The following is a 27,122-nucleotide window of genomic DNA, read 5'->3' on the forward strand; positions in this document are numbered from 1 at the left end:
GCCCCGCGCCTTAGAGCAACATAAACAAAAACCAACAACTAAAAGTAGATGAGCCACCACAGAATGCCATAAAGATCCTGTGAGGTGCCATGTGACAGTCATTCAATGCCCACTATGTGCCTACTTTTGGTTACAGGTGTGTGCACTGATGAAGAACCCCCATTTGCTTTCAGGGGTCCACCTTCTTTGAAAGGTGACAATTCTACCTTATCTATCTATCTCAAACTTGTGCTTTTCCCAAAGCTCTTCAGCCTCTGAGCAGGCCACCACCCCCCAATCCTCATATCCCCATGTACCGGTGAAGTGGATTGTACCTGGTGTGCCTGACATGCGAAAGGAGCATCAGGAGGTTAGCCAGGCGGACAGACTGCTGCTGGGAGGGGATGCCACTCTTGGCGATCACCCAGACCAGAGCATCGATCACGGCATTCAGCAAGTGAGTCAGCTTCCGACTGCTCTCAGCCTCCTGGGCTGGTGCAGCTAGAGGGTACATACCTGGGCAAAGAATAAAAGCCATGATTCATCGCTCTAAGAAAAGGAAACGGAAGTCGTGTGCTCAGGTGTTCAACATGCCAACATTTCCAGAAAGGAGGCCAAGTTGCCCTGGGTTCTGCATGTGTGCTGAAATCTTAAAAGCACAACTTTACCTCTCCGTGGTGCCTCCCCGTCCCCCTGAGCCAGCCCCATGGCTGAGCTGGAAGGGCAAGCCCGGCTGAATCTGGGCAGACTAAAGTGCCTACCTGGCCCAGAATTGTGGCCTTACCTTGTAAATGTATCTAGTTCTCTCAAACCATTATATAGTGTATCTCAGTTGCAGCAACAAATACACATATAAAGATGGTCAGAAAGTGAGACTAAGTCTCCTCTTAGCCCCTGGGAGGGCCTCACAGTAAGGGGAATTTAATAAACACACGACCACTGCTATGCGGTCTCTCCTGCCACATGCAGACAGTCATAGTGAGCTCGCTGCCACCTATGTCCAGGCCGTCAGCATCCCACCTCCGGTGGCACCTTGCTGGAGCAGGAAGGCCACCAATTTTGAGTCAGACAGGCCTACTACATGTCTACCACTCTGACCCCTGACCAGTTTTCCAGCTCCTCCAGCCTCGGCTCCTCACTGAGCAAAGTTTGCAGGCACGTGTCTTCCAAGGTCCCCACATCCACACCACCAAGCAGGTTGCTTCTCCCATCCTGCCCTGTACTGTTTAATTCTCCACTAACTAGCATCTAAGATACTGGGGCCTCCCTATGGTTGCAAAATGATAGCTCAGGTAAATCTTTCCCGCACCCCTATCCCCAACTCCCTGATTCCTGAAAGCAAGGAAATAACTAGCTTTTCTTCCAGGCTTTTGATTTCAAAGTAAAAATAAATAGCAAATATGTGAAAACAAAAGTGGAGCTGCCAACTTTTGGCTGCAGTGAGAGCGAAGGATGGCTGGCACCCCATCAGCCACAGAATTTGTTTTGGCAATTTGGTTCTCTATTTTTATTGGCAATTTCAGTTTAAGTAAGGCAACTAAGTTCAATTAAGGCAAAGTACATACCGAACTACAATTATGCAAGTGTAGTGTTTCAACACGTCCCTGGGCGCATGTCCCTCCATGTCTAATAATGCAGGTTTAAAATATTCATCTTTTAAACAGCCCAGAATCGCTTCTCTAACCCACATGCTAACCTCGTTCTCCACAGTCTTGAACCTCCCACTGTCCCCCACAGCAGATGACCTGCCCTTCCACTGCAGAGGAAACAAGCCCCCACCCTCAACCCAGCATGCCCCTTTCAGTGGCCAAAATGCAGATCTGCTCATGTGGCTCTAATGACTTCCCAGCTCTTGGGGCAGAGTCCAAACCACCCTGGGCACTTATCCAGGGTACCAGTCTCTTCTTGCTCTTTCCATCCTTAGTTCCAAGCACACCTCACCTTGAACTTTACTTTCAATTTCTTGAACAGGTCGGTGATGCCCTGAACATGCTGAACTTTCTTTCTGCTTAGGAACACTCTCCCCCTCCCCCTCCTCCTCCTCCTCCTCTCTCGAGACTCTTGCTTATCTATACCCATTCCTCCTATAGATCCCAGCCTGGTTATGAACTTCCTTCTGGAAGGTTCCCCTGACCCACAAGCTGGATATCCTTATACATGCCCCACAGCCACTCTCCCACCCTCAAAGAGACTAGACATACGCACTTCAAGGGCACAGACTATCTGTCATTATATCCCTATCTCCTAGTGCAATGACTGGTGTGAAGTACACATTCATAAATGGAAGCACTAGACTGAATTCACATAGGTTCAATTTTTTTTTTTTTGCATTTTTAAACCAATCATAATTGAAACAATATGCATGTTAATGCATATTTTAGGTACACTACAACATTATTAATCAAATAAAAGTATGGAGAATATTATTTTAAGCTTCCTTTCCCTATTGACCACACCTGCATTAACAAGTGCCTTATATTAACTACCTTTAGTCTGCTCAGCTATATGACTTGTATGTGCTCCATGGATTTCTCTTCTAAAAATATCCAAAATTGTGTAGAATCATGTCTCCATCAAAAGTGACAAAGACCGAAAATATAACAAACCCTCAGCTTGTACACAAATGTTCATAGCAACATTACTCATAAGAGTTTACAAATGGAAACAATTTAAATGTCCATTAACTGATGAATGGATTAACACAATGTGGCATATTCCATATAATGGAATATTATTCAGCCATAAAAAATGGAATGAAGTACTTTGAAAATATGTGAAGTGAAAGAAGCCTGGTCACAAAGGACCACATTTTGTAGACTCCATTCATATGAACCGGCCAGAACAGGCAAATCTACACAGACAGAAAGTAAGTTAGAGAGGGCCCGGGATGTAGGTGGGACAGAGCCTGGGGAGCGGTGGAGAAGGACTACAGTGTTTCTTTTGGGATGATAAAAATGTTCTAAAATTGGTTGTGATGATGGTTGGCTAAGGCTATAAATACACTAAAAACCACTGAATTTTGTACTTTAAATCAGTAAATTGTATGGTATGTGAATTCTATCACAATAAAGCTGTTATTCAAAATAATAAAATAAATCCCCATAACCAAAATTACAGTAAAACAAAAGGGCCCTCAGTGCCTCCTTTGTCTGACCAAAAGCTCCCATCAGCGTGTGTTGGTTATTGGCTCACCTCCTTCATAAGCGAGCAGTCATTGCCAAGGTCTGGGTCTTGTATAGGCTCTGAAGAGAGCACAGTTCCATTCAGGACCCAGAGTCCAACAGTGACAAAGGTTTGGGGGACAGGAATCACTACAGTTTTGGAAAGGCATATGCTATATCAATTTTATATGTACAAAAACATTTTATACACAAGAAAATTAACCTATATAAAATCTTCCTGGGAAGGAATTGGGCTGAAGAATACCCATTTTGCTACCTGACTCTCCAGTTAGCTGTACAGTGCTTGCACTTGGGTATTCATGTACCCCCTTGCTCACCGAACATGTATGTTGAGAGTGACTGCTAAGTGGCAGATCCTGGGCAGGGGCAAGTGACAAGACACAAAGCTCCTGCCCTCAGGATGCTCACTGCGCAGATACAGAAAACAACAAATAATTTGCCCCTGCTACTACCCCCCAAAGGTAAAAACATCAGGTAAGATTCATTTTAGAACCAAATTAAATTACTTTTCATGAAACTAAAGAAATACAGTACAAAGGCAAGATCTTGGCACCGGGCCCCACACATACCGAAGAAAGTAAAATAAAATCAAGGACATAATCTCTTCTCCTCTTTATCGCCTGGGAACAGCTGTGTGTTCCTCTCACTAGCCCACCTAATGACATTCTGAGCAGCACATGGGGGGGAGACAGGCAACCTCCAAGATTTGCTATGTCCTAAATGTTCGAAAGATGAAGATATAAACTTGCCTTGACTGAAGGCAAATAAATCAGAAGATCTACAGTATTTACTAAAAATCCCAGAATACCAACCAAAGGAAAACTGTTCTGGCTTTTGGGAGGCGTATGTGGTGTTTGCTTGTTTGCTTTGTGAAAGGAACTTCTCTCTGCCTATGACCATCCCCTTTATTATCACCTCCTACCCTCCAGAACCATGAGAACAGACTAAAGTTCAAAAGGTGCTGGTGATATGAAACCAGCAGAACGATGTCCACAGTGCTTTGACCATATGTTCTTGATCAACAGGAAAGGACCCATCTTGCCTCTTCAGCATCCTTCTGTGTGTCTTTTTGTGCCTTTCCCTTCTCCACACACACTACGTAGGAACTCTTGCCATAAACTCAGAGTGAACCAGGGTTCGAATTGATATCTCTTAATAACTTTTTTAGGTTTTTAAAAAATTTTATTATTCGTTTCAAGTATAGATTTCTCTTAATAATTTTCTTAACATAAAATAGGATTGCCTGGTTCTAATTCTCAATTTCTTTCATTTAATAAGTTTCATCCTTTAAGTCTTAAAATTGTTTAGCTAAATAGACTTATTCCTAATTTCAAATATGTTTAAAGACTATTCACAGATTGATTCCACTCAATTTCCTAGATTCAGTAGCCTCTAATTCTACCCAACCTGACTGAGTGACATAATCCCAACCAAGCTTGTAACAAAAGCAGAAAAATAGGCCAACCTATCCTGCAGACCATCTCCAGACAGCCCAATGCTTACACGGCCTGACAAGGCAAACTAGAAACAAGCAAGTGGCAGCCCTCAGAGATTCTGCTACCTTAATGAGACAGAGAACATTCACAGCCTTCTGAGTTTAAGAAACCTACCCCATTCCTCCTCTCCTGACAGTCACCATCCAAGGCCTCCACCCTGTGCTGGATTCAGTTCCCTGGTTAGTAGTATGATTTTACTCTTTGGGCTGCAATATTTGCTCTCCATCTTTTTTTCTGTTTTGTTTTTATTACATGTTTATAGATTGAGCTATAACTGACATACAATAACCTGCAATATTTAATGTGTATGATTTGATGAGCTTTGACACTAGTAAAACCATCATCACAATCAAAACACATTCACCATCCACAAAAGTTCACTTGTGTCCCTTTGTAATCTATCCCTCCCTTTCTCCCAACCTCCATCTTATCCCCTAGCATCTACTGATCTGTTGCCACTACAGATTAGCTTGCTTTTGTCGAAATTTTATATAAATGAGGTCTTACAATATGTATACTTTTGTCTGTCTTCTTTCAATCAGCACCATTATTTTGAGATCTATTCATAATGTTGCATGTATCATTCAATTCTTTTTATTGCCGAGTAGTATTCTACTGTATGAACAGAGAAAAGTTTGTTTATCCTTTCACCTATTGGTGGGCATTTGGGTTGTTACCAGTTTTTGTATGAACATATACTTTAATTTCTCTTGAGTAAATATACCAAGGAGTGAAACAATTGGGTCATCTGGTAGGTGTCTGCTTAACTTTTTTTAAAAATGCCAAACAGGTTTTCAAAGAGGTTGTACTAATATACCAGCAGTGTACAAGAGTTCTCATTATCCTACATCATCATAAACACTTGATATGGTCAGTCTTTTTAACTGTAGCCATTCTATTGGGTATATAGTGTTTTTTTATTGTGATTTTAATTTCACTTCTCTAATGAATAATTTTAGCATCTTTTCATGTAATTATTTGCCATCAGTATATCTTCTTTACTGAAGTGTCTGTTCAAACATCTACCCATTTTTTAAGTGGGTTGTTATTCTTATTATTGAGCTGTCACAGTTCTTTATACAGTTAGATACAAGTCCTTTGCTGAAAATATATTTTGCAAATATTTTATCCTGGTCTGTGGCTTGCCTTTTCATTTTCATAAGAGCACCTTTGGAAAAGCAAAAGATTTTAATTATGAGAAAAACCAAGTTATGAATTTTTTAAAGTTTGTGTTAATTGTGTCTTATTAGAGAAATCTTTGCCAAATTCAACGTAAACAAGATAGTCTCCTAAATTTTTCCTAGTTTTATAATTCTAGTCTTCACATTTAGGTCTATGATCTATTTGAGTGAATTTTAATAATATGGCATGAGGTTCAGTTCAAGGTTCAGCTTTTGCATATATCTATCCAACAGTTCAAGCATCATTTATTAAAAGATCATCCTTCTCTCATTTCCTTGACATCTTCGCTGAAAATCAACAAAGTTGTATAAGTCTATTGCTGGACTCTCTATTCTGTTCCACTTATCTATTTAACTACTTTGATGTCTATATATTGTTTTGAAGGCTTTATTAATAAAGCCATCAAATCTTGAAATCAAGCAGCATAAGTCCTCTAACTTCATTATTTTTCAAAATTGTCTTAGCTGTTCCAGATCCATTGCATTTCCATATGAATTTAAGAATCGGTTTGTCAATTTCTACCCAAAAGCCTGCCAAGATTTTTATCATGATTAAGTTGATCATTTTGGGGAAGGACTGCCTTCTTAATTATCTTGAATCTTCTAGCCCATTAACATATCTATTTATTTAGAATTTAATTTCTCTCAATAATGTTTTATAGTTTTCAGTGTGTAGTCTCACATCTTTGTCAAATTTATCCCTAAGAATTCATAATTTTTGATGCTATTATAAAAGGCATTGATTTTTAATTTCAATTACCAATTGTTCATTGCTATCAGATAGAAATACAATTGATTTTTATGTAATGCCCTTATAGCCCACAACCTTGCTAAACTCACTTTTTTTGTAGACTCCTTGGGATTTTCTACATGGATAATCATGTTTTCAAAAGAAGAGTTTTATGTGTACCTTTCCAACCTGGATGCTTATCTCTTTTCTAGCCTTATTGCTAGAACTTCTACTAAAATGTTGAATAGAATTAGTGAGTGGACATACTTGCCTTGTTTCTGATCATGATTAAGTATAGTATTAGCTGTCAGTTTTTCAGAAATGTTCTTAATCAGGAAGTTTCTAACAGTTTATTGACAATTTTTTAGCAAGAAAAAGTCTTTGATTTTTATCAAATGCTTTCTCTGCATCTACTGAGATAATTATGATTTTTTCATAATTATTAACATGGTGAATTATATTGATTTTCAAATGTTAAAGTTGATATTCTTGTTCATAATATATTATTGGATTCAATTTGCTAAAATTTTTTAGATACCAAAATTCTATAAAAATTTTTAGCACCTATGTGCATGGGAGATAATGGTCTGCTGTCTTCCTTTCTTCCAACATGTTGGTCTGAGTTTCCTATCAGAGTAATACTGGTCTCAAAGAATGGGTGGAAAGTATTCTCTGATCCTCAATTTTCTATGAGTGTTTGTAAACTTAGTATTATCTACTCCTTAAATGGTTAATAGAATTCGCCCAGAAAAGCTCTCTGGGCCTAGTTTTCTTTGTGGGAAGGTTTTCTTTGTGGGAAGGTTTTTAACTGCAAAATCAATTTCTTTAACAGATATGTGACTATTCAGGATTTTAAAATTTCTTCTTGATTGAGCTTCAGTAATTTGTCTTTCAAAGAATTTGTCCATTTCATATACGTATTCAAATGTATAGGTATAAAGTTGTTCATATTACCTAGTTATTCTTTTAATATCTACTTAATAGTAATGTCACTCTCTCACTACTGATATTGATCATTTATGTGTTCTTTCCTTTATCCTGATCAGTCTGGCTAGAGACCTATCAATTTTATTGATCTTCTCACAAGAATCAGCTTCTGGCTTTCTTTTCATCTTTTCCTTTCTTCAGTACATTGATTTCCACTCTAATCTTTATTATTTTTTTTCTACTTACTTGGAGTTCTGTTTGCTCATCTTTTCCTAATTTTTTAAGGTTGAAAGCTGAGGTCATTAATTTGGGACCTTGCCTTTATTCTACTATGGGCTTTGAGAGCTGTAAATTTCCCTTAAACTATTGCGTTAGCTGCAACCCACATATTTTGCTATGTTACACTTTCACTTTATTAGTTCGAAATACTTTCTAATTTTACTTTTGATTTTCTTCTGTGATCCACAGGTTTAGATATATTTTATTTGATTTCTAAAATGTTTGGAAATTTTCCAAGATCTTTCTATTATCGGTTTCTAAATTAGTTCCATTTTGTCAAAGAAATTACTTTGTATGTTTTAAACCCTTTTAAATGTATTGAGCTTTGTTTTATGGTCCGAAATATGGTATAGCCTGGTAAATATCTGATGACTACTTCAAAAGAATATATATTCTGCTGTTGTTGGGTAGAGGGGTCTATAAATGTCAATTAGGTCAAGGTGGTTGACAGTGTGGTTCAAGTCTTCTCTATATTTACTGATTTTCCATCTATTCGTTCTATCAATTATTGCAAAAGGGGTATAAAATCTCCAACTATGACAAGGGATTTGCCATTTTCCTCTGCAGTTATATCAGATTTTGCTTCATATATTTTGAAGTTCTCTTATTTGATACAAAAATATTTAGGATTTTTATGGGGATTTTTTTGGCAAATTTACTCATTTATCATTATCATGCTCTAAAATTTACTTTTTCTGATATTAGCATAGCCACTCCAACTTTCTTTTGATTAATCTTAGCTTGGTATACATTTTTCCATCCTTTTACTAGTAACTTCTTTACATTTAACTAAGTTTCTTGCTGGCAATAAAAAGTTGTGTCTTGCTTGTTTATTCACTCTGATAGTCTTGTCCTTTTAATTGAGGTGTTTAGCATATTTATTTTTAATGTAATTTTTGATGGGATTGAGTTTAAATTTGCCATCTTAATTTTGTCCTATTTGCCCTATCAATAGTTATTTCTTTTTTTTCCTTTTTTTTTGCCTTCTTTTAGAATTTTTTTTTTACGGTTCCATCTTATCTCCTGTGTTGGTATATTAGTTCTAATTCTGTTATTTTAATGGATATACCTGGGTTTGTGATATACATATTTAACTTATTACAGCTTATCTTCAAATAATACTATAGTGCTTCATGTACAAAGTAAAAACTATATTTCCATTTGTCCCACCTTTATGCTCTTGTCATATGCTTTCGTTCTATATAAACCCACAATATGTTGTTATGATTTTTGGTTTAAACACTAGATTATCTTTTAAAGATAAATAAAAGAGTTCTAAATAATAAGAAAAAATTAACTGTATTTACCCATGTTGTTACCATTTGCAGGTCCTCTATTCCTTTCTGTAGATCCATGTTTCCATCTGGTATCATTTTCCTTCTGCTCAAAAAAGACTTGCACTGATATTTCTTAGACTGTAGGTCGGCTAGTTATAAATTCTTTGCTTTTGTAAGTCTGAAAATTTTATTTTACCTTCATTTTCATTGAGGAAGGAATTCTTTATTAATAGATTTTTTTCTTAAAGTACTTTAAAGACGCTGTTCTTTTGTATCCCTGAAATTTGCTGTCATCCTTGTCTTTGTTCCTCTATCTGTAATATCTTTATTCTCTGGCTGCTTTTAAAACCTTTCTCTTCATCACTGGTTTTAAGCAAGTTGATTATGATGTGTGTTTTAGTGTGATTTTCTTCATATTTCTTGTGCTTAGGATTCATCAAGCTTCTTGGATTTGCATTTAAAGTTTTCATTAAATTTGGAAATTTTCAACCATGGTTTAAGTATTTTTCTCTACCACCCCCCATCCTACCACTTCAGGGACTCAAATTTATGTATGTTAACAACTACAGTTGTCCCATAGTTCCCTAATGCTGGTTTTTTTTTTTTTAACTGTTTCTTTCCATTCTTTTTTGATAGTTTCCATTGCTATGGCTACGTATCTTTTCCTCTGCTATGCCTAATCAGATGTAAATCCCATGTAGAAACAGTTTTTACATTTAGAAGTTCAATTTGTGTGTGTGTCATTTTCCATGTCTCTCCTTAACCTGCTCATGCTTTCCTCCATCTCTTGGATATATGGAATAGAGTTACAGTAACTGCTTTAATGTCCCTGTCTACTAATTCTATCATCTGTACCATTTGGGGATCTTTTCCAAGTAGATTGGTTTTTCTCCTCATTATAGGTCATGTGTCCCGCTTCTTTGCATGCTTGCTAACTTGTGATTACCATACATGGTGAATTTTACTTGGTTGGGTGCTAGATATTGTTGTAGTCTTTTAAATATTCTTTGCTTTGTTCTGGGATGCAGTTGAGTTACTTCGCAAAAGTCTGATTCTTCAGGCTTTTCAGTTTTGTTTGGTAGGGGTGGAGCAGCTTTTACTGTAGGGCGAATTCATCCTGCTACTGAGGAAATACCTTTCTGAGTATTAAACCCAATGTTCAGTATTATTACAAGGTTTCCCCCTCTGGCTCGTAAGAACCTGAACTATCCATCGCCCTGTACGAACTCTAGGGGTTGTTCTGCCTGCTCCTTTCTGATGGATTTTCCCCCCATCCATGGTTAATATCTTCATAAGCATGAGCAGCTTAGTGCTTGGCATCCCCAAATTCACAACTTTATCTCCTTGGTCCAGTAAGACACTAGTGTCTTCTTCAGTCACCTCTCCTTACACTGCAACCTGAAAACTGGCTCCAGAAAGTAAACTGGGCAAAGGGCTCGCCTTGTTTGTGTCCCTTCTCCTGGGGATCACTGTCCTGTGTGGCCTGTTGTCCAATGTCCAATCTCTAATTTATATATTGTCAGGGTTTTTTAATAATTTATTTTTTAATTACATTAGTTTCAGGTGTACAACATAGTGATTAGATGTTTAAAAAACTTACAAAGAGATCATCCTGATAAATCTAGTACCCATCTGACATCATACATAGCTTCCTGTCAGGATTTTTTAAATTTAAGGTGAGAAAGTGGATTCTGTTCCTGTTTTTGCTTTTAATTTAATTTTACAAATAATTCAGAAGAAAAAAGCCTATACCTTTAAATGCCTAAAATCTAGCATAGAAAAGACCCACCTCTCCTGATAGTGGAAACTTTCCAATAGAAACAGAATCCCATTTTCTAACAGCAACACCGAAGAGAATAAATTCATTTAACAACTCTTATGACTACTCAACGAGAAAGGAACTGTCTTAAAAACGAATTTACCATAAACAATTGCCATTTACCGCCTCCCGTGGTAATTACACCGCATATCTGCCTCACCCTCTGTAACTCTCTTAAACATGGCAGTTCTGTCAGATGCTGCAGGAGGAATGCCATAGGTGTGTATTTCCCATTTGCGCAGATGATGCTTTTAGCTTTCACAACCACATAATATGACGTCTCACAGGCTAAAATGATTATAAAGAGCCTTGCCAAACAGAAGGCTTTATACTGCAAAGTGTTGTAACAGGAAGCAAACTACTTCCTAAGGAGAACTTTGATACACAGAAAAGAGTTCTCAATTATTTCTACAGGTAAGAGAAGCCCCATAATCTGGCATTTAATGATCCTCCTGTGCTAAGATGAGAACATAACTTCTCAAGCAAATCTTTCCTTTAACAAAGACAGAAATGGAGGCACACATGTGAGGTAATGTTTGTAGATGAGTTGAAAGAGAAGATCAAGAAAAGTTAATCTTTTTCCCACAATTTCAAATGTCCTAGCTGAACATTTCCTAGATGCACATCAACTTAATCGCTGATGTAAGTGAAGCCTTCAAATTATTTTTTAAAGGGTGAGTGGTAACGACAAATGTCAAGAAGATGCCAGGAGCCCCAAAGCATTTAGGAGCCTTCTTGACTTTCTCTACACTTTTTGTTGGTCCAACAATTCACCATCACTGCTCAACACTGTCTGCTTTCCAGAATTGGGTTCAGGGAGAACGTCCTGTCAGGCAGGTAGGGCCAGATTGAGACCCAACTAGGAAGTACCCAATGGTTGTCTTCAGGGTCTCTGAACCTCAAATGACCTTTGGATTCCTTCTTTGTTCCCTCTCTACCCTCTTCTTCAAGACTAACCCCACCTCAGCCCCCAATCCGGACATCTCCTGGACAGCACCAGGCCTACTCTAAGTACAGGCTGTTAACAGCCCACAAAAAAATAAGTAGAAGTTGAGGGTAAGCACGTGGAAACTTTTATAGCAATTGACAGAGTAATTTTAAATCAATTGAATGAAATAAAAAAATTAAAAACAAAAAAACCTAGGGCTTGTATTTTGTACTTTCATTTCACTTTTCTAATAATTTATTTTTATTACATTTTACAAAGGCAACTGTCTATACCAATTTAGAAATTAAAGAAAAAGAAACCTGGTCCTTCACCGCAGATATTCTAAGAAGCACTGCTCTATACGTTTCCATTTCCCCTTCATCAAACTAGTGCCAACGGCTAAGAGCACGTGCAAGTGTTAGAGAAGAAATGAGTGTAGGCCGGAAAGGAAGAGGTCGGCTGGACCCAGATCAGGAGGCCACCTGGGCCCTGTGTAGCCACAGGTTCTGCACAGTGTAGGCTTCAGGACCTGCTGCTTTAGTTGATTTAAAGTAAAGTGGAAAAACATGATCTCACAGATTCCTGATGTTGCAAACATTAAGCTCTAAATTTGGATAAAATCTAAGTAATAAAGTCTCATATGTTGCCCAAATGAAGGGATCTATTAAGTTCCTCATTGAGGGTTAAAACCTAGATATACATATTATTTGAGAAAGAAAAAACAATAACTTAAAGACCCAACAAGAGTAAATAGCTAAGCAAAGCAATGAATACCTGGTATGCCAGCTGGATCAAACACCAGGTAGACAGTAAAGTGAACGGTATAAAAACTACATACAACTTAGAAATGTATACAAAATAACACATCTCTATTTATTGCAGCAATGTTTATAAAGGCAGGAGACAAAAGGAACTGTATGTTAAGTAAAGCCCATCAACAGATAAGTGGTTGGACAATTTAGACAATGCGTTTAGTCAAAAGATTATTACTTCTCTCCTAGTTGACCTGAAGGGCTTTCACAGCATTTTGAAAAGTAAAAAAAGCAAGACGTAGAGAAATATTTGTATACACTGTCCCAATTTTTAAAAAAAGAAAAGCCTATCTGTATACATATTAGAGGTGAGATATTTTTTTAAATGATTATTAAAGGATGGAAGAAGGTATGAAGTCCACCGTCAGGTTGTTAAGATTAACTATTTGGTATTGGGGTGGAAAAGTCAAGCAAAAAATACGATCAAAGCAAGCTTCTTTCAAAGTATCCACACTTTTAACATAAGATGCTATGCTGCTGTTTATGTAAAATTATGTATATAAGCATGTGTGTATATTTGTGTGTGTGTGTGTGTGTGTATGCATGGAAAGGGGAGGGAGGGAGGGAGAGGGAGGGAGGGAGGGAGTTGTTACAGAATCATCACCAAAAGTTGTGATTATCTTGGGCAGGAGAGGGGGGGTTATGTGGCAGAATTCCTAGCGATTTTTTTCTTTTGTTAGAATGTTTATAATAACCAGGTATCATTTATATAAGAAAAAAACAGCAAAGCTACAACATAAACATATCTTAGACACCTTCCTCATTTTCCTCAAGTCAGGTTCTTCTTCCCTGGCCCTTCCACATCAAGTTAGTTCCAGCTCTCACTGTCCCTCACGACTCTGATTGGGCCCCCTGCATAGCTCTCCCCTCTCTCCAGGCAGTCCTCCACATGGAAGCCAGAGTGACCCTTCAAGCCATTGTGACCTACTTGCCCATGATACTCCCGTGGCTGAACCTCTTCTAGGGCCACTCAAGGCCCCAGGCAGTGGTTCTCAGCCTGAGGTGTGCAGCATAATCCTTGGTGCTGCATTTTACGACCCTGTGCACCTCCCTCTGTTCTTCCACTGCATGACTTGCAGCTCCCGGCTCACCTATGTTCTCCCACACCTACTCCTCCCACCTGCCCAGCTAATACCTGCCCATTCCTAAAGACTCATTCAAACATCATCCCCTTCTACAACCACTCTGGCACCCTCCTTATGTTTTTTTCATAGTACTCTGTACACACTTTATTATAGCACTAGGATCATTCTTTTTAATGATTTCTTTTCTCTCTCCCTCCCTCCACTATGAGTTATTTGAAGTCTGGACTATAATTTCAATGTCTTTACCAAATGAATCAATGAATGAAATGAATGAACAAAGGAATCTGTAAAGGCAGATTGACCCAAAAATGTAAATATAAATGCATATGAACCATGTAAAATGCCTATATAAATACTGAAAAAAGTCTGAGAAGTAAACACTTCAAAGTTCATTTTTCTCTTTTCCAGCAAAGTGGTTTGAGCTACCTTTTAAATTACTACCAGTAATTCACTCAATGAACAACTTATATTAAAGCTACCAAAAGTTAACTACAGTTTAAATCCCTATAAAATGAAATAGAAAAGTTGGAAAGAAAGCCACTTTCCCCTTTTTAAATAAGTTCAACACTCTTCTTGATGACACGCCAATTCTAGAAACAGCATCTCTCCCCCATAAAACATGGCCCAGCTGTGTGGTTACTTACTGGAGTTCAGGAGGATCATGGCCTTGACACAGAGATACTCTTTGTGTTGGAGTTTTAACTCACGAAACCTTGAAGTCGTTGCCAGGAGCATGTCGAAGATTTCCAGAATTCCTTCCACGCATTTCCCTTCATCCCTACAAAAGTTCATTTGGAAATTTAAGAAACATATAGCTTCAGGTAATCATCAAAGGCAAGAATTTTTAATCTTAAATTTTATCTTGTTCATGTTTTAACCATAACAAGGTGGTAATGAGAAAACACCATGCTTTATATGAAGATTCATCTTTATATAAAGAGTACAGGGCATTTCCTATAAATCCCTAAACATTTGAAGAAATACCATTTAGGCAAATATGCATTGGAACAACATTTCCTTTCTACCTGTTCACTAAATGTTATCTTAGAGGAATAACATTTTTGTTGATCATCTTAAACCATTTCAGCTAACCAGCTCAAGATATGACACATATTACTAAAATGAGACATTCCACATTTCTATCAGAAGACTCTGAAGTGTTAATGAGGTAGACTGATCATTATAGAAGCAAATATCCCCAAAAGAAATAATCCTTCACACCTAGGGCTTAACTCTCACTTCCTGGTGGTCATTTAGAACTTAGTGGGGCAACTAAGAAATGTGAAATGTAATTTGAACAAAAACTAACATGACGTACAAAGAAATCACAATTATAGAAGATGGATTAGAATTTGGAAAGAAAGATAGAAATGGAGAAATGGGCATTTTTGACTTGCTAAAGATTACTTTTAAGCAAAAGTTTTAGACAAACTTGGAACCATATAATAAAATTGTTTAGTACTCCTTAAATAAATGAATTTTTAAGTATACTTTTGAAGCTAATTACTTTACCTGTATCTAGAAAACACCAGCTTCAATTCACTCCAGCCAGACACACATTTTTCTGCCTCAGTGCTCCCAAAAACTATTATCATGAGTCACAGAGTAACTGGATGGAAGTCCTTGAAAAGCAGTAAGATGACTTTGCTATACAACTTTCCTCTGCTTCTAAGAGCCTGCAGCGCACAGCGAAGGGCAACTGTGGCAGCAGTGGGTTTCTAAGAGTTTTGTTTTTAGTCTCCATAGCAGCCCCCGAAGAGAACCTGAGATCTTCAAAGAACTGGCTGCTCCCCTCCTTCCTTACCCCAAGTGACACTTCCAGTGACAGTGGTGATTGGGGAAGGGCCTCTGTACAATTCAAATGAACTGACCTCAGTGGGTATCCCCAAACCTAGTGAAGCCTTTCCTATTTAGTGCTATGTTAGGACAGCCCCTCACCAGGATCCTGCATTCCACAGCATTCACACTCTTGCAGACCCACCCACACAAAGCTACAAGCATGCAAACTGCTCACTCTGCCAAACAAGCATGGTAACTTCTGCAACCAGTTGAGGCTTTCTGAAAGTGCACACATTAAATGATAAAATATTAGTGTCCCCTGGAAGTTACTCATGGGGAATCAGGCCACCTTGGAAAATCAGGGTCCTTGCAAAGGGTGCCAAAATCTGTAGGAAACCCCCCAACCCTCCTCATGCCCCATTCACCCACTTCCCTCACTCTAGGCTTCCCCAGGCAGCATGCAACAAATGTCCAGGAAGGACGATGCATGCCATACACATAGCAGAGGCACAAAAAGTACTCGTTCACTGAATGCTCCTCATGGCACATCATCAAATCACTCTGCCCAGGGACATATAATTATTGGAAATTATAATTGCTGGGTTTGAGGACATCTGACACTGAGAATAGCTGGTTTTAGAATATCTCTTGGGGCAAAAACAAAAAATCCAACAAGTCTGTACTGATGATTTAATAGCTGATTCTTTACTCTTCTGTGAGACTCAGGGTTGGGTTATGCACACACAGCACATGTGCGTGCATGCATGTGTGCACGCATGCACACACACACACACACACACACACACAAACCCACTCCGAGTAGTATCATATGGAACTCATCTGAAATCAATCCTGTTTTGCAGAAGCTGCTGCCTGTGCCAAAGAACACGTCCCTAGACATTAAATCATTAAAATATATGCCATTTTTAATGCAAATTCATATTTCAAAAATGGAGGGAGAGTTTACATTCTAGGGTATCTTAAGCCCCAACAAATGGTGTAACTTACAGTAATCAGAATATGTGTATCTCATGGAAAAAGTAAATTTCTAACCAGCTCTAAAGAACCAGGTCTGACTGTCTTCTCTAGCAGATGTGAGAACCAATCATTTCATTCAAGAAGCTGCAAGGTTAGCATATCTTTATTCACTTCATGGGCTATAAAAACCAAGTACATTTCTAAAAAATAAATGCGAAATTTGAGGCAATAAGGTACAATACCTCACAAATGACACCCTGATAAACTTCTACATTAACTTATACGGAACAGAATGAAGGACTTTAAAATAACAAATTAACGAGCTCTATTTCATTTATTTTGTAACTGTGGATTGATGCTGAATTATGCGTAAGAAATTAGGATTAAAAGATCTGAATTCAAGATAGAGGGTATGAGCTGAATGTTAAAATACTGAAACAGTATATCAATCAAACCAAACTACTCACAGAAATTTACTTTTGCATACCATTTGTCCATAAACTAGTTTTAAATAAAAATAAAATTAGTGTTTCCGTGTGGACTATCTTATTATTTGATAACCACTCCTTAATGAAAGAATATTCTGTTTAATACCAGGGACAAAATGTTGAATGAGTGAGCCTCATTCTGAGGTGCATTATTTTTTACCTACATATATATCCACTGGCAGCACACAAGTGGCTACAGACCACAGTTTACATCTGTGTGGGTGGCAGTGGGGTTAGGGAGCTCAAAGGTTGGCTCGTGGACAGGACTTAAATATTGAACTCAGGTGAAAATTATCTGAGTACAAAAGTGAACTAAAAATTTAGAAGAGAAAATTCTCGGTATCTTAAAGAACATTCAATATACAAATAACTGACACAAAGGCAAACTCATATATTCACGATTACGTGTCTGATTCCATGGAACTCCATAAACATCTATAATGGGGTCCAAGCCCAGACTTAAACTTCCTCTGACTTTTTAATAACATTTAACATGGGACAGTTTCTTGTTGATGCTAAGGATACCAAATGTCTTGGCATATATGGTTTGTTTTTTGTTGTTGTTGTTTGTTTGTTTGTTTGTTTGTTTGTTTGAGCAAGCAGAAGCTCAGATTCTGTGGTAGGTCTTCACCTGAATTTGTGATTCTAGTGGTTACTAAAAGGAGAACTACCTTGTTAGAAATAAGGTGAGATAACCGGATTTTCCTCTCATCCTCAGAAGGTTCAAGTTTTCTCTCTGCAGAAGCCTCAACAAGAATAAAGGGAAACACAAATTATAGTCTCATTCTCTACAAATCGGCTAATTTAGTTGTATTCACTGCTTATATGATCATACCACCACTTGATGGAACTCTGATAGGACAACCCACCAAAAGACAGTTATTTTCAAGTACTGTCAAAATTATTTATTCACATTGCAAAAAAGATTCATAATAGAATTTCTTTTTGGTGCATGATCCCTGACTTTTTGAATAAGTAACATTTCGAACACTTTTGAATAAGTAACTCCTCTGAAAATATACCCACTACATAAAAATACACTTATCTGCATATAATGCATGAAAAATCTTAGATATAAATTCTAGACTTTAAAGAATTAATGTGTTAAAAACAATAGGAATTGCAAGAAAAAAATAACCACCAGTAGGCAATCCAAAATAAATGCCTGCTCAATGTCTGCATTTACAATTCCCAAGAACTTCCCTTCTGCAGTAAGCAAACACACTAGATTTGTTATAAAACATAATACTTTCAAATATTTTTAAAGAGTAATGTAAATCTATTAAAAATAATTTATAAGAAGATTTTTCTCCCCCCTTCTAGTACTTAACTGAAAGGTGGGCCTAACATTTATCTGGGATTTGTGTCAATTTATAAAAACTTATACACATACTTACAGGAGTTAAAGAAACCATACAAAGAGGAAAGTTAATTGTACTAAAAACCAGGAATGAAACAGTCACTTAAACACTAAATGGGGCATCAATTAGAAATCAAGACAAAAATAAAATAACTTAATCCCAATATCTGCAGATTTATTGGTTCATCAAGGGATGGTACTTCTTCCTAGCACAAACTTCTAGGAGAATTGAGAGTGAGAGGGAGAGGGAGAGGGAGAGGGAGAGGGAGAGAGAGAGAATGAGAATATTTTAAATCAGCTGGTTCTCAGCTGGGGCAGTCTTGTTTTTTGCAGCTGAGGAGGAGAGAGAGAGAGAGTGTGTGTGTGTGTGTGTGTGTGAGAGAGAGAGAGAGAGAGAGAGAGAGAGAGATTGAGAGAGAGACACTCTGAGACTTTAAACACCAAGTGGCACATAATGAGTAAGTAAATGAACAAGTGCTATGGCTTAACTGGGCACTGAGCCTTTCAGCCTGCCGTGCAACATGGTACCATGAGATGACAGCAGGAGTAGGTTTATGAAGTGAGTAAAGAATAGAATAAAGCTGTTATTTCTAAGACGAAGAATAAAGTAAAACTTAGTTTGCCTTTCAGCCTCCTCCTCTTTCCCCTTCCAGTTGTCTACCCCACTGAGAGGCATGCACTGTTGTAGTTAAGAGCGTGGACTTCACAGTCAGCCCCACCTCTTACTACCCTGTAACTGCAGCCAAGTTACCTGACCTCCCATTCCTGTATCTGAAGGATAAGGGTAATCATGGTGCTTACCCAGTAAGGGCTGTGGTGGAGAGAAAACGACTGAACGCACATCAAGTGCTGAAGATGGTGCCTGGCACATACAAGCCAACAAGTTAGCTATTTTAATTGTTACTGGAGGGTCTTACCTGTCCTAGACTTCCAGAACCTCCCTCTATAATTTACCACCTGTGCTTGCTCCTGCTCAGGCCACAATCCATGCTCCAGCTCTTCCCACCAAAACACCTCTGTTACTTAGAATGGTACTCTTTGCCAGTGTTGCCACATCCATGACAACTGGCGAAAAGAATGCTAATACCTTGGGGTCACTTTTCATTTGTGTAATGTGTGTATAGGGATCTTCTGATGATCTAAAGAGGTAATACCAAGAATTGGGGCAGATCCTTTCCATTCATGGCACTATGTATCCTTCTGCTCTGTGCACAGAGTCAAATGTGACTGAACATTTGACACAAGAACTTTTCACAATAAGAAATATGGAAATCCATTTCTATGGAGATTTTCGATCTGTTCAAATTCATACCACAAAAGTGTCTTACTTTTCCTTTTAAAAAACTTGAGTGTTGTATAATTCAGCTTTCCCTCCAAAAACAGTTGGCCTAAATTAATTAAAAACTGGCTCTTTTTCTGTGCCATCTTTAAAAGAAAACTAAATGCAACCAAGTTAAGGCATTAGCACTATCGGTCCCCAATTTCCATTAACTTTCGTCTGGTTTTAATGACCATTCTTTCCACTGCTATTGTCAAAAATGCTATATGCAATTAGAGTGAGTTACAGCACATTAATATAAACTGGGCAGATCTGTAAGAACTTCATCACCTGTCCAGATAGCTGGCAATATGGTTGGTCCCGACAAGTGGAAAGAACAGTAGGACCACTTAAAATTATAACCTGAAAATGGAATTTTTAATACAGAAAAATCTGAGTTGGCCTATACAATTGGTGGCACATACCCTGCAGGACGTAGGCAACTGTTATGGTTGCTGCACTGCAGGTAAGAATGAGTCACAGGACACTGACACCTTGTACCCATGCTCTCCTTCTCAGGTGTTTGACCCAGCAAAGGAGCTCTTAATAGCCCTTTCAGGTGTATAAGATTTTAATTGCAGCATCCAGGACTTTGTTTCCACTCACTCGACGCCTCACTCAAACCGGCTAGAGAGGAAACACTGCATTTTTCTCACCTGTCCAGAACAAGGTCTGGAGCAAAGATGAGCTTGCCAGGGTGGTCAATGGAGCGCCACATCAGCCCCACCATCAGCACCTCCATCCAGCAGCTCTCCAACAGCCGCACTTGGTCATACAGGCCGAGCTCCACAAAGCCTGGGGAAAGCGAGAGGCTATGAGACACACCTACCCTCCTCCTCCACTCCCTGTTTCTGTAGAAACAGAAGAGCAAGTTTTCAAAAGCTGTGAAAACACAAACAAGGAAACAATCGATATTTTAAAGATGTGGTTAAATACCAACCTAAGGAAGAAAATTTTGAACTTAAGGTGTGCAACTCACAATTTCCAGTCTGGGACCCCTTCTAGAGACAAATATACATCACTTAGAATTTATAAAGGACTGTTACCTGGACTTACACAGCTTCCCAGACAGATGCTAGTGAAGAACAGAAAGCAGGAACCAATCTTTGTTAGTTATAGCGTAATAACTGCTTTCTACTGCTGAGAAAGATAATGCTGGGCTGCCAGCCAGAGAGACTGCCTGTCTGGCCCAGTCCATGACTGGGGCCAGGAGGAGTGGGAGGCTGCAGACAGAGCAGGGCCAGTCTCTGCAGAAAGTCAAGGCTTCAACTGAAAGAATTTCTCCAATTGCTTAAAATTTCCCATCCAGTGTTAGACTCACTCTTCTCTGAGCAGGAGTGCTATTGCTAGGCTATTCTATCATGAAGAGTAATTTTAACACCTGAAGCGGGTCCTGATAGTCTAATAGCATGCACTGGTCAAAGAACTGGAAAGAAAACAGGTAATCTCTAGGGAGGTGAGTGCTTCAAAAGCAAAGGAGAGATCTCTAGTGCTTTCTCCACAAGTCATGATAAAAAGATGAGGCTGTGTACTATAAACACAGTTATCAAATGCACAGCCTTGGAGTGTAATGCACTCCAGTTAGAATCCCAGCTCCGCCTCTTCCTAGTTCCTTAATCTCTTTTTAAGTCTTGGTTTTCTTACAGAAAATAATAGAGGTTACAATGACTGCCTCTGAGAATTTCCTCCAGGTAAGTTCTCTCATCATCCTCACTTTACAGATGAGGAAACTATGGCACAGAGAGCACTCCTGGTTCAAATCTTTGAACAATGACAATGCAGATCTGCACATGGGAGAAGTTAATAGAGTAATGAATGGAAAGATGCATAAATCCTTTCCAAAGCCACATTCTATGCTCAATTATGTTTCTAATATGTGTTTGCATTCCAATCTCACCCGCAGTTATAAACAATAAGCCTACCAAGGGAGGCCGAACTTCTTATACTTGTAGATATTCGACAAGATCAAGCCTAGGTGATATTTTAACATTTTTTGGTTTGGACAGTGACTATATCAGCTGAGCAGGGGTGGGGAATCGCACCTCCAGACTACACCTAAGTTTTCTGGAAACTTTTCAAAACACCAGGCTTGAAGAGGGCCTCATGCAGCTTTGCAGTTCAGTTTTGTTAGGACACAAAGCTGCACAGCTCTCAGCAATAATTATTTTCACCACTGCTCTCCATGTGGGGTCCTGAAATACAGTATTTGGAATATGTGTAGAGCAAAGGCCAGAGGGAAGTGCATCGGTATTGTCTCCTCTGAGAAAGAGCAGAGAAAATAATTCTGGCAAAGGTGAAAGTGTCAGACTATCAAAACAGAACTGGAAACCAGAAAATCTTCAGACAGCTCAGAAGCCAACAAATAACCCTGAGACATACCACTAGCCTAGGCCTGGGTCCCACAGCTCTTTATCCCCAACTTCTTACCCGCTCCAATCCTTACAATTTGCCTGAAGGAGTTCCTGCCCCCACCACTCAGGCCAGAGGAATTGTCCCTAGTAGCTTAGAACTTGGAGAGAGACCTCATTTCTTAGACGACTGTAAAGACATGCATGAAGAAGCCCTTTCAGGAGGATGATGGGTTGCTGCCATTCTATGTTTGAATCCTAGATTCACTCTTTCACAGAAATATCAATTCAGCACAATGCAATACTGACCTGGGGAGATGATCACATTACAGTACTGAAAATGCAGGTTCCAAATGGCAACATGAATCATCAACCCTATTTTTAACTTAATGGTATTTCAGGTTTATTGATGATTCATGTTAACTTCAGCTGCTGATTTATTCTATTTGTCCATATATAGTAATTCATGTGAGTCTTTTTCTATTAGGACAATAGTTTACAAATTCCTATTTAGCATCTAACAAACCTTTCACTGTCATACTGGTCATAATGAATCCCACCCCACCTTAACTTGCCTGTACCACTCCTCTCAGGGTGAGGAGTCCACAGCCAGTAGACTGGTCAGTGTGGACCCCTGGCCTCTTCCTTTTAGACCATGTTTCAGGTCTTAGAACCCTTGAGTTTCCTGCCCAAATGGCCCAAGCCCACTTCCAGAGTCTAGTTGGACTCTTCCCTGTCCACCTTCACAGACTAGGCATGAGAGGTGACTAATGCTAGTGTCTGTAGGAGATATGAACATGCAGCATGGGTTTTGCACAAGGCTGTGTGGGATGGATCTGGGGATGGGAAAAGAAGAGTTTGGCATGGAAAGGGCCCTGACATGTACGATTCCCCCTGTGCTGTACAGAACTCAGAGAAGAATTCCAAATTGGAACCTGGCCATCCAGGACGTGTTAAAGGTATATATGTGGAGATGGGAAGAGGGAACACATTTCATTTAAAGGTTATAAATCAAGCTGTCAAACTGTTAAATACAGAGACCATCTTTTGCGGACCTCCATCTTGTAGTCTTGTACTGTAAAAGTTAGGGGCAGGCCTTTCTACAAATAAATGGAAAGCTGAGACCCAGAAAGCCCTACCGGGAATTTTCTTGGCCCAGCCGATCATGTGCACCAGTTCCTTGTCGGCCAGCTTGGTCAGGGACATCATCATGGAGGACTCGGTGAAGGGTGCGCTGGGGCGGCTCACCAGCACGTTGGGCGGCTCCGCCTCCAGGAGCGTGAGCACCAGCTGCTCAGGGCCCAGGGCGCTCAGCAGAAGCTCCTTCACTCGGCTCACATGCCCACCGTTTTTCTTGGCTTTGCTCAGGCAGTGCAGCTGCTCGTCAGAATTCCTCTGCCTTCTTACTATGCGGTACCCACACCTTTCCCTCCTGGAGCCTAAGATGGAGAGCAGATGATAACACGGTGCTTTCCTGTCCCTTTGCCGACCCAGCATTCAAGTTCCTTGAGTCGCCAGGGTAAAAATCACAGTGATGTCATTGTAAAACCGTAGTCTATTCTCAGAAGGTGTCTTAGAACAGAAGACTGACTTAGTTTCTGGAGCCTGTGGGGCATGTACCAAAGATTATTACTTTTGTGACTGTTTTAGCAAAATCAGTAATATGACTTTTAAAGGACAATAGTCCAAATGACCTCAAGGTCTCCATTTCAAGGTCATCTATGAATACTAAATCCACTTATCTTTAAAAGGGTGTTGACATATCTGTTTCCAAACAATGAAATTAGGAATTTTCTTCAGACAGATGGGAAAAAGTTAGAAACTGAACATTGGTATTTCCAAACAGTTATCAAGAAACACACTTTTATAATACATTCTTAAAATGTTTACATGCATGTGTGTGTATACGTACACCCTTCTTACATACATAAATATTTCAAATAATAAATTAATTGAAAAAAATCTGGAAAATGTAAAAGAGCACAAATTTGGCATAAATTCTTTTAGTTTAAAATTTTTTTCTTTTACCTTTCCACATTTTATATACAAAATTAGGATATTGTATATTTCATAACCTGCTTTTTTCTCTTTTTATTAAAAAATGCATTTTACAATTTAAAAATCTATATAGCATTCTGTTTTATGAGTATAGCATCACTTAAAGTGTCCTCAGTTGATGGAAATCTAGGCTGGTCCTAATTTCTTTGCTAATAAAAATATTGCAATGAAAATGTATCTTTGTACATGTATCCAATTATTACTTTCTTATAATAAATTCAAAGAAATCAAGAAATGCTGAACAAAGGCATATAAACATTTAAAATTGAGATACATATTGATAGGTTGCCCTCCAAAATTTTTAAATTTATAATCTAAATAATACTCTAAGGGCTACCTATTTTCTCATAATACAATTGGGCATTAAAGTTAATTTTTAATCTTGGCTAATCTGACAGGTGACTAAACAATCTCATTTCATGTTGTATTTTTTTAATTACTATCATGGTTAACTAATATATTTGCCTTTTGTATTTCTTTTACTTGTGAACTGCCTATTTCTTTTGCCTTTATTTCCCCTAATAACCTAAAAAGCCTCTTCATATAGTAACAAGAGACAACTTTTGTTATATGCAATATTTGCCTTGTTATATATCTTTTAACTTTGCTCATGGTGTCCTCTGTCATAAAAAACTATAGTACATAGTCAAATCTTTTTGTTTCACATCAAAATTATATAAATATTTTTCCATATCTTAAAGCACTTTGTAATTCAAATCTATTTAGAATTTCATGTATGTTTGTATCATGTCATATTACTATTTCATGTTATGTTTTTCCAGATGGATGTACAATTTCTCCAATACTATTTATTGAATAAGCTTTTCCCATTGATTTTTACAAAATGCTTTGACATTTAATAAATAATTGTATATAAAAGGGTCTCCTTCTGGACTCTCTACTCTGTTTTATAGATCTATTTCTATTCTTATGCTGGTATCGAAATACTTCAGTTACTATAGGTTTATGGAACGAAATGTAATGAGATAATAGCTTTAAGATGGTGGGGGAAAGGAGATATTTAGAATTATATTCTCAGCTAAACTATTATGAAAGAGTGAGGATAAATTAAAGACATTTTCAGTTAGACGAAGATTGATAAGATATATCATTCATAGCCCCTTTGAATTATCTACTATACTGTGTTATTTGGGATGGAGAAAATGGACCAGAAGGAAGCAATGAGGTTCAAAAAACAATGGTAATAAAATAAATTGAACGTATGAGATTGAATCTAAAAAGCAATGAATAAAATAATAGTAACCAATATTTTGAGGTAGAAAAACAAAGTAGAATCAAAATACCAGACAATCGATTGTAAGATAAGAGAGTAATGATTTTGGTTAGAACTTTCTAAGAGTCTTTATGTGGGATGGGAGATTTCTATTAGAGACAGTGGCCTGAATTCTCAAATTAATCAAGAATATATGTTAAAAATATATGTTGTTACTAAAAGAATTGAAACAGAAAGTATGACTTCTAAACTAGAAGAAGAGGAAAAAGAAAACAAGAATTGTGGTAAACGCCAAAAAGGAAAAGTAAATAATGCATAATGAATTTTTTAAAAGCACAAAATAACAGAAATGAACCCAAATATTAGTGATCACAATAAACATAAATAGACTAAATTCACCAGTTAAGAGCAGCTCCAAGATCATATCTATTTTGTAACCTAGACATAGACTGGATATAACAAATACATCTAACAGAAAAACTGAATATACATCAAAACAACAAAAGCAATGACAAAACCCAATGTACAACTATAACGCCAAAAAGTGATTGAAAGAAAAAGATGAATTGATAAATATACTAGTCTTATAATGGGATATTTTAACATCTCTCTCAACAGCTGATAGAGCAAAAAGTTAAGAGAAAAGTCAGAATATAGAACATTTAAACAGCACAATGAACAAGGTTAATCTGTAAAAACTCATGGACATTTGCAAAAATTGTACTAGGTCACAAATAAAATTTTAACTAAAAATGATATTATGTAGAGCATATTCTCTAACCATAATGCAATATAAATAGAAATTGACAATAAAAATATAACTTCCAAATCCCTATCAATTTTAACACAAAAATATTTCTAAAGATCCATTGAAGACCCATGTAAAATGAAAATTAAGAAGACATGTTATAAGTCAGGATGTCATTAGCATGGGTACAACTTTATGAATTTTCACCCAAAAATAATCTAAAATTTAAAATCTGCAAAATGCCTAGTTTCTATATTCTCACCATTATATTTGTTCATTAAATTCAATTGTCCACATTAAAAAATATATATAAGCTTATTATAAGAAATTGAAGAAGATACAAAGAAATGGAAAGATATTCTATGTTCTTGCATTAGAAGAATAAATGACCTTATTACCTAAAGCATTATACAGATTTAATGCAATCCCCATCAAAATCTCATTGGCATTTCTTAAAGAAATAGAACAAAAAAAAATCAGATTTGTATGGAAACACAAAAGACCCCGAATTGCCAAAGCCATCCTGAGAAAAAAGAATGAGCCTGGAGGCATCACTCTGCCCGACTTCAAATTATACAACAAAGCTACAATAATCAAAATGGCATGGTGTTGGCAGAAAAACAGACACACGAACAAGAGGAAAAGAATCGAGAGTCCAGAAGTAAACCCATGTTTATATGGGCAAATAATTTATTGAAGAAGAGAAAGCTTCTTCAATAAATGGTGCTGGGCAAACTGGAAAGCCACCTGCAAAAGAATGAAGCTAGACTGTTGTCTATCATCACACACCAAAATTAACTCAAAATGGATTAAGGACCCGAATATAAGACCTGAAACAGCAAACTGCGTAGAAGAAAACATAGGAACTAAACTCATGGACCTTGGACTTAAAGAGAATTTTACAAATTTGACCTCAAAGACAAGAGGAGTAAAAGCAAAAATAAATGAATGGGACTACGTCAAACTAAAAAGCATCTGCGCAGCAAAAGAAACCATCAACAAGGTAAAGAGACAACCATCCGAATAGGGAAATATATTTGCAAGCAATGCCTCCAATAAGGGCCTAATATCCAAAATATATAAAGAACTCATACAACTCAATAACAACAAAAAAAA

The 27,122-nt window shown here is 37.8% G+C and overlaps 1 protein-coding gene across 2 annotated transcripts in view; it reads right to left on the minus strand.

Moving 5' to 3' along the window:
• The window catches only part of ESR2 (estrogen receptor 2), a 46,314-nt gene that overhangs the window by 1,755 nt on the left and 17,437 nt on the right, over nt 1–27,122 (minus strand). Inside the window, exons 5-9 of one of the 2 annotated variants that reach the window (XM_025049092.1) lie at nt 23,106–23,405; nt 20,275–20,413; nt 17,612–17,686; nt 14,340–14,473; nt 315–495 (exon numbers count right to left, since the gene is read on the minus strand). In XM_025049092.1, coding sequence (XP_024904860.1) covers nt 315–495; nt 14,340–14,473; nt 17,612–17,686; nt 20,275–20,413; nt 23,106–23,405 — 829 coding nt within the window. The remainder of the gene's footprint in view (nt 1–314; nt 496–14,339; nt 14,474–17,611; nt 17,687–20,274; nt 20,414–23,105; nt 23,406–27,122) is intronic. The other variant, XM_006915113.3, reaches the window with a different exon arrangement.

This window comes from Pteropus alecto, unplaced genomic scaffold (assembly GCF_000325575.1).
Source record: "Pteropus alecto unplaced genomic scaffold, ASM32557v1 scaffold276, whole genome shotgun sequence".
NCBI lineage: Eukaryota > Metazoa > Chordata > Mammalia > Chiroptera > Pteropodidae > Pteropus > Pteropus alecto.